At 38.6% G+C, this 19,544-nt stretch overlaps 1 protein-coding gene and 1 long non-coding RNA gene across 2 annotated transcripts in view; both read left to right on the forward strand.

Annotated features, from left to right (window-relative positions):
- The window catches only part of LOC103481644 (uncharacterized), a 53,266-nt gene extending 48,113 nt beyond the window's left edge, over positions 1-5,153 (forward strand). The window contains exon 4 of the long non-coding RNA XR_536333.2: positions 5,062-5,153. This is a non-coding gene — a long non-coding RNA (uncharacterized LOC103481644). The remainder of the gene's footprint in view (positions 1-5,061) is intronic.
- A 6,212-nt stretch (positions 5,154-11,365) lies between these two features.
- Positions 11,366-19,544, forward strand: part of sdk2b (sidekick cell adhesion molecule 2b) — a 312,139-nt gene continuing 303,960 nt past the window's right edge. The window contains exon 1 of the mRNA XM_017310701.1: positions 11,366-12,176. Coding sequence (XP_017166190.1) covers positions 12,089-12,176 — 88 coding nt within the window. The 5' untranslated portion in view covers positions 11,366-12,088. The remainder of the gene's footprint in view (positions 12,177-19,544) is intronic.

The following is a 19,544-nucleotide window of genomic DNA, read 5'->3' on the forward strand; positions in this document are numbered from 1 at the left end:
AAATGCTGATGTTGTTACCAACATCAGTAAGTAATAAAACTGTAGGTAGAGGAGGGAAGGCATGTTTAATGTGTCATAAAATAAGACATTCAAGTTGACACCTTTAAAAAAAGTTCACCTTTTATTTGTCAAAGTTGACATTTAGATGTGATAATGGTTGACAGGTGGAATGATTGTGAGGAAAAGATTAGACCTCCCACTGTCACAAGATTGCCTTTGAGCCACAAGGTTTCATCTGTTTCTGTAATCATTCTCAAACAAGAAAGTTTGGATACATTAGGAAGTAGCTCTCTAAGCCTCTGATGTTTCTCTGAAATGGGTCTAAGGAGAATGCATAGTGAGCTCTCTAACTAGAACAAACTATCACTTCACAGTGAGTAAAGGAGCAAAAATAAAGCTAAAGGAAAGTCTGACATGGAGCTCTGAAAGAAATGATTGTTCATCTATCACACGTACTTCCTGTGCCACTAGTAATTGGTATCAGATCACAGAGACTGGAGATAATTAGTTGTCTACTTTGATAAAATCTAAATGCGTTTTTCATAGGCAGTGTCGTTAATCGACATGGGGTTGTTGGACTATGATCCAGTTACATGGGAAAAGTATTGAGCATGCTTTTTTTTTTTTTTTGCTGTAAATGTACTTCTTATGAGACTATTGACATAAAATTCACACCACATTTTGGTAATAGCCCAAGAATCACGCATATGAAGAAATGAGATAAATTAACCGATGTGTAAAGAATTAGCATAGCACTGATCAACAACTGAACACATGAAGAAAAGAAGCTTCAAAAACACAAAGAATGTCAAGGAACTAGCTAAAATCTGTCAATATTATTGGAGATGGCTGCAAACCCATTTGTCAGACTCCACGACTCCAGTTAACTATAGTGAGAGCTATTGTCAATAAGTGGTGAAAAAAAGGGACAGGTAAAACTTTCAGAGAGTAGGCAGCCTACAAAAACAATTAGAAGGCCATGTGGATGACTCAACCAGGAGGTCACAAAACCCCAATACTCTGGTGTGCTGTTACATCCTTGTTTTTAACAAGTGTAAACTAAACTTTAAGCTAAGACTTGTGGGTGAACCCACTCCATTCTATTGCAAGCTATGGTTAAATGAGTAAAAGTATGCTTCTCTTGCCTGGTATAATCCATCTCTTTTTCTACGTTTTGCATTGAACAAAAGAGTCTGGACCTTCAGCAGAATTGCGTGGGAAGGCAGTGGTCAGGGTAACGTCACTGCCTTAGATCAAGATGTTTTGTTCAATTTTAAGTAATCAAAGTTCTTATTGGAATACAGTATGCAGGTTAATTGACATTTACTTATGCTTAATGTATCTTTACAGTGAAAACAGTGTTTTTCAGATGAGAAATTAAATGAAATGTTTCAGTTTAGGGCATTTATAGAGTTCAAGACTGAATGTGTTATGGAATGAGTGAATGAATTTGAAAAAAAAAACATATTTGATGCAAGGACACAGTACACTACGGCAGGTACAAAAGAGGTCCAATACAGAGTCTGGCATGTGCCCTTGCTCCTCTATGTCTTGATGTTCTCCCCTCCACTGTAGAGAGTAAACAGAAAGGTCAACACAAGTTGGATTGCATAAGGCTTTTTGACCCTGCTGCRCTGCTTCTCAAAGAAGTGCACTTAATTTTCAAATGCACCACAAAGCTCTTGTGTGAAGTTACTTTTTCAGAAATTGACATGCATTTCACAAAATGCCTAAAAGGTAACTTCGTCCAGAGGTATTTGCACAAACGATGAAAACTTGAATTAAGGGAGTYTTTTCTGAAAACTTCACAGGTAAATTAATAATTAAAGGACAGTACCGCTAAACAATGCAAGCATGGAGGAGGAAGCACTGTGGGGGTTTGTTGGTTCAGAGTCCATCAGAAAGATGAGCGCGGCAAACGGCCACTGTTTCCTACGARCTAAGCACTGAATGTCTTTTCTCAGAGCTTCAGGCTTGGAGACACAAGCTCTGACCTGAACACATATCAGTGGGTGGAGGAACATCAATGTCTCATCTAATGTAGGTGCCCAGGGTCTCTTGGTTGCACCAATTACAACTTTGTATTGATTGATGTTTGATCTGGAGAGTTGCAAGGAAATAAGCTCATAGGAGGCTGAATTTAGTGCTGATGTTACTTATACTTGTTATGTTGCAAATAGTCTGTTTCTTTGTATGGCCTCGGGCRTTTTCATATACAGCCAGTTCATAGTTTCATATCATATAAAGGTTTATCTTTTGTGGGTGCAGCATTAAGCATTTGGATAGAATTTGACATCTTTTCAACAAAGAGCCGCTTCCCGGGCCAGTTATCTGGATGATGCAGAGCGACRGTAGAGATACATCACCAAGATATTTTACATAAACCGTAAAATGACGGCCTATACAAGTGAAGACATATTGTCATTTTTAAGAAAACATGCACAAGCTGTATATCCGATGTGCCTCTATGGATTTGGTAATCTCTCAGATGCAGTGCCGGTTTTATTTGACTATTTCTGTGCAGACCTTTGTAATGTGTGCATGCTCATGCTGGGTCATCCTTTAAATGTACTTGAATCAAATCTCGCTTGGTTAAATARGCAACAGTATATGAATCCATAACCAGGGTTCACTTGTATGTTTTAGTTTTAGTTATATTTATAACTTAAACATAAGTTGTAGGGAGAAATGTATGAAGTAAATTTAAAAAAAAAGCCTCTCCAATTTTGGTTAGCACATGGACCACTGACCTTATTATCATGAGAGCTTCAGAACGGTGCTAAATTATTATGTATGCGTAATCCTTGCCAATTTTACTTTGTGGCAAATGTGACTAATTAGGCTTTTCAATATTAATAAAAGGGAGAAAATGATTGACCTAAAGAACATTTCAAAACTGCTTTAAAGAGGTTATTATTTAAACCAGCTTATGTTGCATGACTCATTATGTAAAGCCATTCATTTTAATAAGAAAGTTCTCAATCGTTCATTAACTTTTTTTTTTTTCAATTGACATAAGACATGATAAAACTCAAAAGGTTTCAATCAGTTCCTCACTTTGTTTTTTGTTTTTTTAAATTAAGACAAAATTAAAAGAGTGTGAGAAACTGGGCTCACCAAGTAGCTTATTGAAACACATTTAGCTGCAATGATGTGAAACATTATGTTGTTGCTTGGACAATTTCAACCAACCTTTTTTTTTTTTTTTTTGACAATATCATATTTGACTCTTGATTACACTACTTGGAGGAGTTCATAGTCCAGACAGTAACTATAATGTACTCATGGCCATTCCTGCAAAACAAGCAAACTTTCCTCCACCACCACATTTTACAGTCAGTTTAAAGTGTTTGTGATCATGATGAGCATTTTCATCAAGCATTTTTTTTTAACTTTGGACTCAATCTCAATGTAAAAATTCATATGTCTTGTGGTTCATTCAAAGCTATGCTCCTTTTTTTTCTTCTTCAAGTAGTCTCTATAAACATATGATGAAGTACTGTGTCCCCAAACGTTTCGATAGAAAAAAAAATTAATCTTCGCTCTACTTCTTTAGTTTCACCACAGTGTTTATTTTTATGAGGTTGCAGAATTCTTAAAAAGAAAAAAGGAAAACACAGGTGACAGTATCTGTGATCAGAAATTATGAGCAATAACCTTACGTGTAATTAACAGCAGAGAGAGAGAGAGAGAGAGAGAGAGAGAGAGAGAGAGAGAGAGATGAGTTTGTGTGAATCCATGACAAATGCCACCAGCAGCAGTTTCTTCTTAGGTGCTGAAAGTAAATTGATAATAATAAAAATAAAATAAAAAACTCAACTAAAAGCATCTTGGGCCAGCTGGATATCAGAATTTAAAGTGACAAAAGAAGCATATCTGGATGATGTTTCTTTATTTTTGTTTATTTCATGCATTTCTTCACTTCTATGTTCTGTCATGCTGTCTGACACAGTTTCCTCTTTTTCTTTATCCGTAAAATCTACACCTACCTTTCTTTTTCTGCAAAGGTTGTCATGGCTCCCCTTAGCATATTTATTTTCCATTTTGGCCATCTGTCTCAGAAAAAACAGTTCCACTCCCATCTCTCTGCTTTTCCCATGATTTCTCACCGTCTCTCTGACTAATGACTACGACTCGATTTTTCTTTTACTCGTCTCCATCTGTGAAGATGCGTATGATTAAAGATCTTACACAAATTACACTGTCGATCACGTTTCTTCCTCAAATGTCAGTCTTTATGTTTCACAAATTCAGTTCAGTTGCTTTCTGTTTCATTCTTTTGTCCTGCTCCCCCACCCCCATGAAARAAAATACTGACCCCACCCTCCAGATTTCTACACAAACATGAATACCAAGCGTACTATAGGGTGCAAAATGTATGAGAACAAATAAATAATTTGTGTTAGGTTGTCCACTTGCAACCAGAATGCCCACCCCAACTCTCTTTACTTTAAAATCCACACATTCCGACTACTGAACAGAGGGGGGRAAAAGTATCGTTTTTAGGTGAGCATGTGGTTGGAGGTACTTAACCTTTAAAGTTTCCTCAAGAGTGAAGTATAACCTSAAGATATGTTTTGCTCAGCAACTGTGTTCATAGCGTATTATGGTCAGCACAGGAGGGTTGTCTTACATAATGTTATCTCTGAACCTACACTGTTTCTAGAAGCACATCTCTTTACACCCAGACTGTTTCCTTAAGGTCTATTTACTTGATATTTGACAAAACTTTGAGATTTGCCAAACTTTAAAATTTCTTCAGGGCCTACTCCAACAACTAAGTATCAGGATAAATGTGAGGAAACGTGATCATGTGATTCAGATCTCCAGAAACCWGGTAACGAACCATTCATTGTTGGAGAAGGTATGCAGCTCTAAGTTGCAGGATTGTAGTTTTTGAGTACTRGGCTTGGTGACCCCAGCATGGATTATCAAAGGGGCATTATATGAAMARCTGTGGCATAAGTACATGACCTTTATAAAGGCAAATTCTTTATTCGCAAAAGTCAGGCATCTTGTTCCGCTTTTCTACTTAATGTTATTTATTTATTCATTTTTCAGAAACATCATTGAAGGTTGATGCATCAAGTTTTATCCTGGAACATCAGGTCAGCAGAGGAATCTATATATATATATAATGTGTGTGTGTGTGTGTGTGTTTGAGCCAAGGAGGTGGACTTAACAAACTTCTCTAAAGGTCTCTTTGAAGTACTCCCTCTGGCCTGTCTTCTTTGCACAACTCTGACCTCTGTTTTTTTCTCGATGGACATMATCTTATGTTTTATTTCTTTTTCAGGGAGGGAGGGGGGAAGGGGGGTGCTATGTCTTTAGACTTGTATGTGTGCTTGCTATTTCATTCTAACTGGAGAAAAATCCTTACCAAATTCAGGCAAAAGACTGAGCTCCTGTTTGGAGTTTTGGCCTGAGCACATTTCATGTTTAAAATACAACTGCATCTGATTGATCAAAGACACCCACTCCCCTTCCTCTTTTCTTCCTTGCTGTATGTTTCTTTTCTTAAGGCATCAAAACATTGGGGAATGTTAGCTTTGACTCATGTTTTTGCAGTGTAAGTTCTGCACAGTTGGAGATTCAGTAAAACAAGATCTTACATTGTTTGCTTGTGCCTCAGCTAAGTATGAGGATATTTTTGTCTTTCCATTTGGAAAGCTTTTTATTTTACTTGGTTTATGGCAAATTATGCTGTTGCAGTTAAGTGCTTTGTGAAATTTATTAAAGATTCTCTACCAATGTGCTGAGGTATTTGGATGTCCAAAGTATAACTGAATAAAATATAAAACTTTAAATTGARAAGRAGTGCTGTACTAAACTGGTCTGCAAATTAGACTGAGAGAATAAAAAGTCATTGATAGGAGCACAGTTAGCTGTCCTACGTTTTTCAACTTCCAGATGATGGGAATTCTAATTTCAGCATAAATCCAATGTAGGATTTCCACAAATGKATGTTRGCAATAKATTTTTCCAGCAAYAAATGACAATTGACGGTAACACTTTATTTGCATGGTTTTGTAAATTATGATAATTTAATGCATAGTTGGCACTTTTAATGGACTTTCAGTGCAACTTTTAGAGCAGCTTTGCATTAGAAGTGTCATTATTTACCGAATGACACTTCATGACAACTGTCATAAACATTCACAAATACTTCTTTATGTTCATGACAGATGTTATGTCATGTTTATGACAGTGTCATGTCAGTCTTATGCACACTCCTTCAAATAAAGTGTTACCCAATTGACTCTCACAATGAATGATGAAACATTTGAAATCCACCTTTTACATTTAATTTTGTGAAGCTTAAAAAACAAAATGAGTTTAAAAAAAAAAAAAAAAAAAGCAACTACTGGTATGTATATTCTGCTGAAATTCAAACTTCTCCTTGCCAACTTCTTTGGTGCACAAAAATAAGTAGCCGATTGTTTTTGCTTTAATGAGGTGTTAAATATGGATGCCACGGATAAAAGCCAGAATTACTCAAATTAATTATAACCCAATAATTTCAAACCATCATCACTGATATTACTTTTGGGGACTGGTAAAAAACGAGAAAAAACGACAGCATGCAGTAATCTGTTTTAGCACCTGTGATCGCAGTCGGTTAACGCTCTACAGCATCAGGAGCTAACACCTGGCTGGTGGTGTCTGCATCTGCATGAGAGCAAGGAAGGCAACCCGAACAGCTCTGCTTCATTTGCGCAGGGTTGTGGCTTAAAATAATCTGACCAAGGTTTCTTCTAAGATTTCTTTCTTGCCGACTTTGGTCACAGCAGGAAGGTTACTTTGAAAAATCATAATCGGGTCCCTGGGCAGCCCTGAGGGTGGTAGACGAGACACTCCATCATGGTTCTCCTGATGTTAACGCTCCCATTATTAACTTTTGTGCAAGGTATTACTTTCTTTAAAAAAAAATAAAAAAACGGAAGGGGATGGATAGAAGTAGTTTTAAAAAATCCTGCTGTCCACCTTCTGTCCTCCACTCATATATTTTTCTCACCCTCCCCTCCAACCTATATTCCTGAAAGAAGAAAAGATAACACGCAGCCCTTCTGATTCCAGCCCGTGGTAGTACTTACAGCACAGCCCATTTGTGACTTTTTCTATTCATGTCATGTGCCTCATATATTCTGGGGAATTACACTGCATTTCATAGCCCCTGCTAAAAAGGAAAGGGACATTAYAAGCTTGGCTAGAAAATTACCACAAAGGCATCCAGCATCACAGGTACAGCAGGCATCAAACTGCAGCCAAGCTTTAAAATACTGCATGCTGAAAGCGACGGAGCTGCTTTGTTAGCCTTAATGAAGAGTTCGAGCTGTTTGGTAGCTTTGAGATAGAGATATGCTACAGATAATCACTTGCCAGTAGTACACATTTTGACACCAATTTGCCTTCTTTGTGACTTAAATTTGTAAATTGGGCCAGGTTAATATGCTACGATCATATAGTTGCTGCAAGTTTTGTCAGCTTCACATTCATGACGTTAGCTTGTTCTTCAGCAGGTCTACTTGCATTGCAGAATCGTGTTGTACCCTGRCCATTGTTGTGTTTGCATTGAGCAGAGTGACTGCCCACTTTCAAGGCGAAAGTGGGCAGGGATCATCATATCAAAAACACGCAAATTTGCATGTAACGGGATTTACTTTGTGTCACAACAACGGACGCCATGTAGCTTCTGTAGGAATCCACTGGGGACTTAAAAACATGAGCTCTCRAAGCAAAAACTAGCAATTGACCWGCGTGAAGAATTGGCTATCGGTGTGGCGACAATCATTAMATGACTTACTTCAAAATTGGTCAAACTGACCCTCCCAAATGGAACCAGAGCTCTCGGGATTCCGGAGAGTGGGGTGGAACTGGGTCATAAGGGCTAATACGAAGACGTCAAACTCGGCAGTTACATAATCTATAACTGACATAAGAGTCAACAACCTGTCTTGGGGCAGTTTGTTGACAACACTGCATTTTATCCCAACCCAAAATTTTGATTTCTTGCATTTTGATTGGACTGGGTTGACAGAAGGAGGCACAAATCATGCAATAACTGCAAGTGCTTGCAAAGGCAACAGTGCTAACAACTGTGCCATGTGCTGCACCCAGGGCCTTCACCACGTTGCACCTAATAAGCTAAATCTTTGTATTAGAAATATAGTCTGTCTAGTCAGTATGTCAACAAAGCCATTTTAAAATAGTGACTCTAACTCAAGAAAAATGCAGATTAAAGTGATTATCAATATTTCATTTTAACAATGTAGGCATGAACTGTTTCTGAATCTGTTTGTACAGCTGACTGTTATTGCATCACTCACAGACAGTTCTTTTATTGCATCAGTGTTTTCAGGTCAGTAGGGCTGTGATTGTGCTTTTTATGTTTTATTTTTTAAAACTGAGAACATGAATAGACCAAATAGACACAATAGGCACAGCAGACAGGTCAGATACAACTGTGGCGACGTTTAAAGCAGGATTGGAAACAAAATCCTGCGCTTTGAACTTCTCACAGACCACTGTTCAATCCAGAATTAAGAAATGGAAGAAGCGTGGCACAACAGTGAACCTCCCTAAAAAAACATACATTTTCACATGAAGCAGTCAAGAGGCCCATGTTAGCTCAAGAGGAGCTGTAGATGTTCACAGCCTGGTTGGACAATCTGTTGAGAAGACAACAAGTGGTCTGGATTCAAATCTAGTGTGCCGTTAAGAAAACTATTGTCGAAAGAATGTTATATTTACAATCTGCAAACAGCATTACATGCATATGAAAGAGTGTGCTCTGGTTAGAGAAGTTACCATGTCACCTTCACACAAAATGTTGTGTGGAAAACATGTACTGTACATAAATCTGACACAGCAATGCCTACTGTGAGAAATGGTGGTGGCARCATCATGCTGCAGCAATCCTTTTCTTTAGCAGGGACAGGAAAGCTGGTTAGAGTTGATGGACAGGCGGGAGGAGTCGGCTAGTAGCATAGACAACAGAGGCGGTTTCCTAGGGCAACAGCTTCAGAAGGTGCTGCTGGGACAAAAAAAAATAGATAAAAAAAAAAAGTAAATAAGTAATACCAACAATATGAACCTCAACTGGTTATTTTTTTTCTTGTGCTCTGTATCAAAAAAATATTACAGTAAATGTACCCAATGTCTTTGCCACCTGTGTTCWGTGTTCATAAAATGTGCTGAAACATTTGATGGGATACTGAATACTGAAAACATTTTTACCAATGAGCCACGATCAGCTCCCCCAGCATATTTAGATAAAAAAAAACTATTTAAATTTGTTGTTTTGTGCTGATTTGCAGTGTTTGGGAGTGACTAACAAATTTCTTTAGTTACAGTTTGTCTAAATAAAGTAATCAGGTGGATAAAGGACATACTAGATTGAAAATACATTCAAGATTGTTTTAAAAAAAGCTAAAAGAAAATTAACAAAAGAAAACCATCATCTCAGGCCCATTGTTGTTTATAGTTTAGTTCATATTGTTAGCCAAAAAGCCAAAAGTTTTATGATTTTACTTTTAACTCATGTGAATTTGCAACATTTGAACAGAATAAGAGTCTTTTCTTAGATTTTCTGACAGTTAATTTTCTTCATTTGCTTCTCCTGCCAASAAATAAGTGCCAGGGGAAAAAATGGGAACACAGCACTCCTGTTTTAAATGACTGGAAAGGATTAGAGGCTCGAGATCAAGCTTTTAGCATTCTCCCACATCTGTTGTTTTCCTGTATGTTTCACAAAAAAATCTGTTTGTGAAGTTGTCGGAATAARAAAGAGCTTTGAATCAAATCCTAACAAAAATGAACCCYAACCTTGCCCCCTCGCCCCCAACCCATGTCTGCGCCAGTTCAGCTCAATCCACCCAAACCCCCTAGATTCTCCTACTGTTCCCACCCCATTCCCTTAAATATTTTTTGGAAAATAGTTTAAATTATTTGAACATGTCTTTTTTTTTTTTTGCTGCTGAAGAACAGAGCAACTCTTACTGTTTCTGTTCACCATCAAAGGTGAGACTCAGTTCATCACTACCTCACCTCTCCCTTCCCCACATTTTATTTTAAACAGGCAATGCGAAAATTCAGAAATCGTGATCATAGAGATGTTGAAATTATACAGAAACAATATATATATATATATATAATCGACACTGAGCAAGTCGATTTTTTTATATTTATTTTGATTGATKGCATTGAACTTGTCATGAGACAGCATAATCAATCTTAACTGTGCCGATAAAATGGTAAAAACAATAACTTCCAAATAATTCACATATTTCTTTAATATAATTTTGTCACAGTTTTGAACTTCACCAAATTACTTTAGAGAACCAACGCAATGTATAACTTAAAAAAAGTTGTAAAAATGTCAAATGTCTGTGGTATTATGCTAAAAATGGTGAAAAATGCTGATATGTACAATTTTTATATAGAACAAAGACACCAACCACCAATATTTAATCATTTTTTTCTACATTAAAGTTCCAATAGCTTGGTGCCCTTTAAGGTACTGCCCCAACTTGGCTACCCTCAACAGCATCCAGTGCTTTACGTCTCCCTGCTCCAACATAAAATGAATGGATGAATATCCTGTTASTAGGTCAGTTATGCAGAGGTAATGAACCATTCATTTGATTTAAGTAAACCAATCCAGCATCTAATGCATGTGGGCCACAGGCTCTTACRAATGGGCATCTTAATTTCGATTAAAGAACAAGAACATTCATGTGGTCAGATATAAAAGATGAATCATACTTATATTTATGTTAGAATGGCCTAGTCAAAGTGCARACCAAAATTCAATGGAAAATATATGGCCTGAAGATTGATGATTTGTTGATGCTCTGCATCCAGTCAGACTGAAAAGCAGCTGTTTTGTTTTTTTGTTTTTTTTTCTTTTCAGATAATAAATGACTGAATGACTGTTTTTAAACATTTCCCTTTCAATTAATGATCCAGCTACACACAGAGTCGTCATGGAGTAAGTCATAACTGTCGGGTTTGCTACACTATACCATTTGCATTCTAAATCCCCCAGCTGTGATCATAGCAACACAAACGGGAAACAAGTTCTTTAAACATTTGTCTTGTGTTCCACCTTGTCTGTGACGTGGAAAGCCTCAAAATGTCCTGCACGTGTTTGAGTTGTCCGGTGGGTGGGGTGTGCTTTTGCGCTTGACCGCATGGTGGCATCATGCGCTGCGATGCCAATTCGTTGGATCCAACTGTTACCTCATGAAGAACCCAGGACTCGTCCTCCTCGGTCTCCGACACACACACACACACAGACGAACCGGCAGCCGGGCACAGACCACATTACTGTGACTGCGCGGAAGTGCCCCCACCCCCACCCCCTTCTGCCCCCCGCCTCCCTCTTCCACCTCCAGCAGCAGCAGCAGCAGCAGCCGCCCTCGTCCTCCACTCCTAGAGCTGCGGAACTTCTCGTCAGCGCTGTTGTCAAACTGAACTGGCGACCTTGACAGCGAGCCGTGAAGAGGAACTTTGCAGGAGTGTGTCCCTGGCTTCCTCGCCGCAGCTTCTCAAGAGAAGAAGACGACAGAGGCACTGGAAGGGGGAAAAAAAAAAGAGTCTGCTCTTTGCTCTGGAGTTACTGTGAGCCGGCGAAGTTTGGCGTGTACAGGAAAAGGGAAGGAGGAAGCTGGAAGATGTAAAGAGAGGGGGAAAGTGTGYGAGCCATCAGTCATTACAGGTGCAGAGAGAGAGAGAGAGGGAGGGAGAAAGAGAGAGATTCAAACTTGGACCCTCAGAGGATGCTCAGTAGGAAACGTCATCCTGAGTCTCACACCTAGTCTGTGGAAGTGGAGCGAACTCGAACTGTCCAAAAGAAGAAGAAGAAAAAAAAACACACACACACAGACACAGACTGTCTGACCGAATTTGAACAGCAGCTCGAGTCCGCGTTCTGTGCGCTCTGCTTGGTGCGCTCCGACGGACAGCGAGACGGAGAGGGACCCACAGAGCTGCAGCAGGGGAGCCGCGCCGGGGTCTCCAGCACCGGGTGGGGGATCAGAGTCCAGTCCGCCTGGCACTTGTTGGCCGCTCCGGCCGGCTCGGAACAATGTTGGCGGAGCGCTGGAGCGGATCGATGTGGCGCGCCACATGGATTTTATTTCTTCCTTTTCTCATCCACTCCACGCCAGCTCAAGGTAAGAAGCGGCGCCGATCAGGCCCGGTGTGGTGAAGCCCTACTGCTCTGCTGGATGTCTATGTGGAAGCTTYTCCGTTGTGGAGACGCAGTTGCTCCGACGTTGTCATTGTTCTTTGGTTGTTGTACTCGCGTTGTAATTCCCTTGTCACTCCTTCTCTTAAAATAAAAAATCTGACCTACCCCCCCTATTATTCATAACTTGGACTTCAAATATATCCAAACTTCTTTGAGGTCAAATCATACCTTCTGAGAGGTTTATTCTACCACTTTTCCAGCAATCCTCAACTTTTCTTAGTTTTAAATAGATTTAATAATACGTCTTGTTAAAAGACCAAGCGGATTAGTAATTAATCACTCCTGTGCGCTGGATTCTAAACTTTACGAACAGGTTCTGTCAACTGATGAACAGCGAGTGGGGCTTATAAACGCTTGAAATAAGAAAGAGAGGTCAGAGAAAGACTCAGCTGCTAAGTGTAAATTGTAAATGATTTTCTGATGTTCTCGATAATAGCAATACTCTTTGTATAATGACAGAATTGGATCAAAATCCCGCCTAAAATCCTTGTAATATTCCAGTGGAGAGACTGGGAACACAGGGCGAGACGGGAGTCTGCTGCAAACATTTTCTCTAAAGCAGCTGTCACATCCCTGCAAGGTGTTAGTTTCTAGGGTTTATTTATTTATTTATTTTTATCCACAGATTTTTTGCGTATGACAAGAAAAACTTGTTTTTGTTGATGTATGGTTGTAAGGTTAGAAGTTTAACATGGAGACCATCTTAGACGCAATCATTTGTTCTGCTGTTGCTCTCTTGTGGTTACTCCACTTTCTTTACCTGGATACCATGGCATGGCCTGTAGGTGGTGTCTATCTCAGGGTCATTGGGCAAGAGGAGAGGTACACCCTGGGCAGGTTGCTGGTCCACCACAGGACAACACAGAGACACACCCGTACACTATGAAAATTTAGAGAAGCCAACTGAAATAACCATAATGTTGTTGGATTGCATAAGGAAGCCCGAGTACCCAGAGAGAACCTACACGTGCAGAACTCCACGCAGAGTTGGTGGAATGGTGGAATTCAAAACCAGGACGTTTTTGCTGCAAGACAAAAGTTCTATCAATTGTCCCACTTTGCCAATTTCTATGGAGTCATGTACATTCTAAATCAGGGATGGATGAGTATCTTGAGTGCCTGAAACGTTCTTCGGACATCTTGATCCATATGGAAATGATGGCGTCACGCAGTCGCTGAAAATTGGTCAGCCACACATCTGTGTCGGAAATCTTCCATTCCACTACATCCCAAAACTGCTGTATCTGATTACAATCTGCTGACTTTGGAGTACACTGTGATAACAGAATATAAACTTTAGGTTTATGAAATGGTGCATTATATTGCTGGAAGTATAGCCATAAGTAGATTGGTCCAGTGGTCACAAAGGAGTAGTGCATATATGAGCCAATGTTAATAAATACATCAATAAATCAATAAACTGATCAATAAATGCATCGGTAAATGAACATAAAACCCACTTTCAATATATGCAATATCACAATTGCAAATGACTGCTTTAATAGCAATGTTTTGATAGGGGAAAATATTGCATGTGCCATGCATACGACTACAAACCAATGTTTTGTCACCTTAAAGGTTTTTCTCTACTTTTTATGCCCAACCTTGAGCTATGACCAATAAGGTAAAATTGAGGAAAATTGGTCAGGTCATGATGATTGAAGAGAAGAGTGTGAGATGGAATCTCTTTCATATTGTCGTTTCACATCTGTGTTACATTGTCTTTTTTTTTTTTTGCAGATGTTGTGAACCCTAATTTTTTTTTAAACATTTTTGGGTGACACTGACATGTCACCATTGAGATTAAAATTATTATTATTATTTTGGTTTTCTGTGGTTCCAAGTCTCCTCTTCTAGGTTAGTTGGAATTCAAGTGCTGCTTCGACTGCAAGGAGAGAGTATTACCTTTCAAGATAGACTTTGGGCTCTGGCTGCGGTTCACTCAATAATACAATGTAGAAAAAGATGAGAAAAAAATGACACAGAAGATATCCATCATTCATGAGGCCATATCCCGGTGCCTGACATTTACAGGAGATTGATAACTAGTGGTGTCCCAGGGATTAAGAGTCCTGACATTATTGTTTTTTTCTCACTCTGTAACTATATCTCTACTTGCTGCCTCTCTCCTGGATGGATATCTTCTGCCCTCATTCCCTATGAATGCTTGTTTAACCAAGCAGCCTGAGTAGGAACATGCCATGCCTGGGTAGAAGGCTTTTACTGTATGCTTTTTTTTTCTTCTTCTTCTTCTTTTTTGGCTGGGCAAGGGCGTGGAAAGACGCACGTGATCGATCGCGTCAGGGATGAAGTGCTGCCAATCACTCTCACTTTCCTTCTGCTTGGACCATCGAGCCGTGGCCCTCAGATCCCATTACATAGTCGCTCCTGGGTCAGAAAATGTTGGATTTAATTGGACTCTCTTCAGACCGTTCAGAGTGTGGCTCGTTGAAAGTGACCCCGGTGTGGGCTGCTCTCTTTCCGCTATGATTAAAGAACATGATGAGGCGAGTAGCATGCCTCTGGACGGACGTGTCGGCTGCTGCCCGCCACATTTTAATGACCGGTCCACTGAAACAGCTTTTTTTTTTTTCTTTTTTTTTTACAATGGGAGAATGGCCTTCATCAGACCAAAGGGCTATGAAGACTTCCTTTAGGGCTTGTTGAGCAGAGAGAGATGAACCTCTGTGCCTTAACGTTGGATGTTGGATCTTGTCACTCATCATAATTGTGCGCAGCAGGGAAGAGGAAAAAAGTCTTTGCTCTGATAAATATATTTCAGAACCTGTCTCGTGGCTGGAAAATGTACAGTTGAAACTGTCAGCGGTTTTGATGTTCAAATCAACATTCGTAAGGCATTTTGTGCTTCAAACAAAGACGCTTACCTAAACTCTGTCTGGTTTTTGACACAAGTGCAACCTTTAGCTTCCCTTAAATTGTGCGTCGTCTAAATTTACTCCAGACGTGTTGTTTAAAGTGATAACTATAGATGTGTTTAATGTCTGTTCATTTGATGAATTGAAGCCAACACAATGCTGGGCTTGCCGGCTGGTTTTGTTTTAACTCACAAATCTATTTTAKATGTTAGAGCAGCAGCAGAGGAGGTCCATATTCAACTGTCAAGTTGGGGAAAGCACAGTCATATTAAAAATAAAGTGCACCCTCTCAGTTCTAGTATATAATAAAAAAAGACAATGCAGTGGTCTTTAGCAGGTTACGCGGCTATTTAATTCTACAAGTGTACAAGAACATAAAAATCCAAATGATATTGATTTATAACACAATTACGGGCTAATATCACCTGAAACAAAAAATCCACATTATTATATGCTTGTAAAAGCACCTTTACCAGCTACAATGATTTAGCTACAGTAATTTTGAGCAGTTCTTTACAAAATTTCTTAACCGCTTGCATGTCCCAGTTTGTCCAAACGAACTCGCGTTTGACCCTGAATTGCTTTTTTTCTAATCAGAGAAATGGTTGACTAAAGAGTTTTTTTCTTATTTTCGAATAATCTTTATCTTTTCCAGTAGAACTGGTGTATTTTAAATAGCTTTAAAATAGTTAAAAATCATGAGAATAAGAGACGTACTTCGGTGCCAGGTAGTGGCAGATTTTCAGCTTGATTGGCTCCGACTGCTAAGTAGCACTGTCAAGTCGTGCTGGGGACAATATCTTTTGTTTAAATTCAGTTATTAAATGAAGATGACTCCGACTTTGCTATTTTGAGTATCAGCGTGGTGTTTCAAAAGAAAGTCACAAAGCACCCAAACGTAAGAAGCTATTTAATCGGCAATTGTATTTTCCATTACATGTTGATACCTTGGCAGAAATCTAAGCTGAGGCTTCCATTTTTTGCAAAATACATACTAAACCAGATGCTAAGTTACATAATCAAGTTGTCTTTTCTTTATGTCAGGATAACCTTGCTTCACAGCTGCTCTTACACTCACTTATTGCATGTAACAGCACCACTGCTCCTAATGTAAGTAATTAAGTCACTCATGGCTGGAAGGCAAAAAATTTTATTATATTGGTCATAATTCCTAAAGAGAAACTGGAATTAGCCAAACTAGGTATAAGTACCTCAGAACCCTTCTGAGTCTCAGCAGCAACAAATAGTTTTCCAAGATTATTGCTGGTAGTTATCCTTTTGACATTGTGGYCAGTGCAGAAAAAAACTAAAACTTTGGCTTTTAATAGAGGTGGTTATCAGCATTTATCATCAGTCCATAAATTGGTAGAAGCCGCAAGGTGTACTTAGTTTTTCACACAGCGTTTACGTTTTGGCCTCCTCCCTTTTCCAGTGAATCATCACAGTGAGGATTCTGTTGTGTGCTTATGGTACACATGAACATGTAGCATAGCMTGTGATTGTTCTTTGACATTTATGTCACTCAAAGCCCGCCGATCTCGATGGAGACGTTTTAGCTCAACCTGAACTTTTATTCGAACTTCATTTCTGTCAGATGTGTGRCACTCAGATTAAGTCCCTTTCATCTTGGGAGGTTGGCCAAWTGTTCAAATAAATGGTCTGTTTTTAGCTWTTGCATAAAAAAAAAMWSWKWWWAAAARARAAMWMKARRWSWMRARWRWSWYYTCWMAWWTKWRWMTCTYTGGAGATTGGTTTGAAAATGCTTTGCTGTAATGAAATACATGCTGTCTGGGTGAAGCGCTTGACTAGAAGAATGCAAAACTGAATGCATTTTTATCACAAAAGACGTAAGGCACACAATCAAATATATTTGTGGCCATTTCCTGTGTGGCACYTTAAGAGAAACAGATTTCCAAGAGGAGCAATCTTTGTGACATTTTGTCTTTTCATGATGTTATTCATCAAACAGAGTATAGTCAATTAAAGAGAACCGCTCAAAGAACTTTATCTTATTCTGATGTCTGACCATGTTTTTAGAAAAATAACAATGAATTTGAATCTCTACAGATGAAGTTAACACATTTATTAAAGCTCTTTATTCCGCAGTCATATTGGTTTCGATTGTATATTTCAGCTGCATTTGATTTTCTTTTCAGGATAAACTTAAAGCAGCAAAAGAGCACATTTTTATGCTGGGTGCAGAAATATCGAGTCCCTTCATTGTGGAGGAGGTTCTGGTGTCACTTSCTCACTGTATGGTGGCTCAGTGCTACATTGTTTGTTTCTCGCTCCTGGAAATCTTAGTTATATCCTAAAGCTGGAGTCATAGCATGACCTGAAATGTACTTTTATTAATATTTATTTTTTGTATCAGGACAATTTTTCAGTATTATCAAATGTCATACATATCGGTAATAATTGTAGGTCAAGTCAATTTCCAATTTCTGATACTAAATTGGTTGGATAAAACAAAAAACAAACCAATTAATTGGAGAAAAAAACTAAATTTTCTTGATTATCTGTGATCGGTCATCGGCTGGCCAGACACTGATAAAGTTTTTCATCTTCTTCCTATTCAAGAATGTAATCCAAACTAAAAACTCCTACCAGTTTCCCTGTATAAACACAACAACCTACAGATCTGTACTTTGGCACACTTGAGTTTTTGAGTTAAATAAAAAAAAATATATATATATATATATATATATATTGTAATTTCTTCGTGTTGTATTCAAAACTATTCCATCTATTGAAAAACTAGCCTCAATTTATTTATTTTTTGTATGCGTCACAGCACATAGAAAAACATGCTGATTTATGGGATTGGCAGGTTAGACCTGATGGAGAACTAGAAGTTGATATTGCATAAAAATATCACAAATGTTTATCTGCAGTAGCTACGMATCAAGAAATYGTGTTGGCTAGATGKCGGTCTCAGACAATCTAGGCAGGAGAACATAAACTCTCCTCATGTCTTCAACCAGAACTACTCTKACTGGTTCTTCCCTATTWAGATCACACTTCCTACTGTTGGCAAACACTTTTCACCTTTATTTAAAGCATAAACTCTTGAATTKCTCCTCTTTATMACTTCCARCTATATAACCAGGTGRTCCTTAGAAAGACCACCAACTTACTCATCTCACCCACTCTAAATTGCAACATTCRGTACATAATGACAATAAATAAATTATAARTCATTGTGATATCGTGGTCTCAACCACTGRTATTGAGGATTGATTGATTGGCTGTATACAGAAGTTGTTAAAGCCAGTCTCTAAATTCACTTAGGTTACATCTGAACTACTTTGTTTGCTTGCTGTGGAATGCTAAACACAAATAATCKATTTGTTATATGAGTGGAAATGGGCAAAGTAAAAATAAGAGAAGCCTCTAAAAAAGATTCCATTGATGTTAGACGATGAATGATTTGTGAAGACAGAGGAGTGAGTGGACGTCTCTAGACTACAAATCTCCTGATTTGTCACTCATTCTAATTGACAGACTTGGGATCTCGTTTCCTTGTAGCAGCTGTCTGCTACCGGAATGATTTTTAGAAATAAGAGAAAGAGAGAGTGTGGGGGGTGGTTTGGGTCTGTCCTAGATCCTTGCAGCCAGCGCTTTGGCAAAAGGTCACATCGTATCGTTTTTAGTATTCAGGGCTGGCAGGAAAACTCATGGTCAAAGTCCAGTGATAGATTTCTCAGAGGGTTGTCCACAGTTTCACTGTTCTGCATTCAATGGGAGAAATCTTTCCACCCAAGGCCTGTATAGCAGCAAATCCAAAGAAACGTCTTTATTATTTCTTGTCACTGGAAAGCAATTCAACAGCTCTTTGAAGTGGTTCTGATTTTATATATTTTATATTGACTTCAGTTCCCAATAAGATTGAGTGAAGGTAGCTATGGGTACTTCCAGTTTGAGACCTTGTTCTTACCTTTTTTATGCATGCTCTGAGCTAAATTGAATATGCAGTCCATGCTTTGAAATTGCATCCAAAACCAGAAAGGCTCAATAATATTGGCTGTCAATTTTCTGCTTAACTGGCCCTGACCACTGACTGGCTGGTTGAGGAAAAGAAAAAAAAAAATCAGATTTTTTTATTATTATTATTTTTTCCAATTAGTGAGGGTTCAATACGCAAGTGCCACAAGGTCGTGCTGACAACACTCKGTGGTGTAAAAGCTTTCATTGAGTTTAAAAGACTTAAAGTTAACTATTCTGTGTATCAGTAAGGTTGTTACAAAACTCAATTGAACCATGCAGATGTAATGTTATCTGTGAAGAAACTATTTGTGCTACAAATCATTCAGGCTGCAAGAGGATGTGTGAAACTCAAAGAGGATAACAGGAAGGCTGAGCAGACAGAGCAAAGCTGTTGTTTTTCATATTTTTGTGTGGTTTTGGCTTTTCTC

Source organism: Poecilia reticulata, linkage group LG19 (assembly GCF_000633615.1).
Source record: "Poecilia reticulata strain Guanapo linkage group LG19, Guppy_female_1.0+MT, whole genome shotgun sequence".
Lineage (NCBI taxonomy): Eukaryota > Metazoa > Chordata > Actinopteri > Cyprinodontiformes > Poeciliidae > Poecilia > Poecilia reticulata.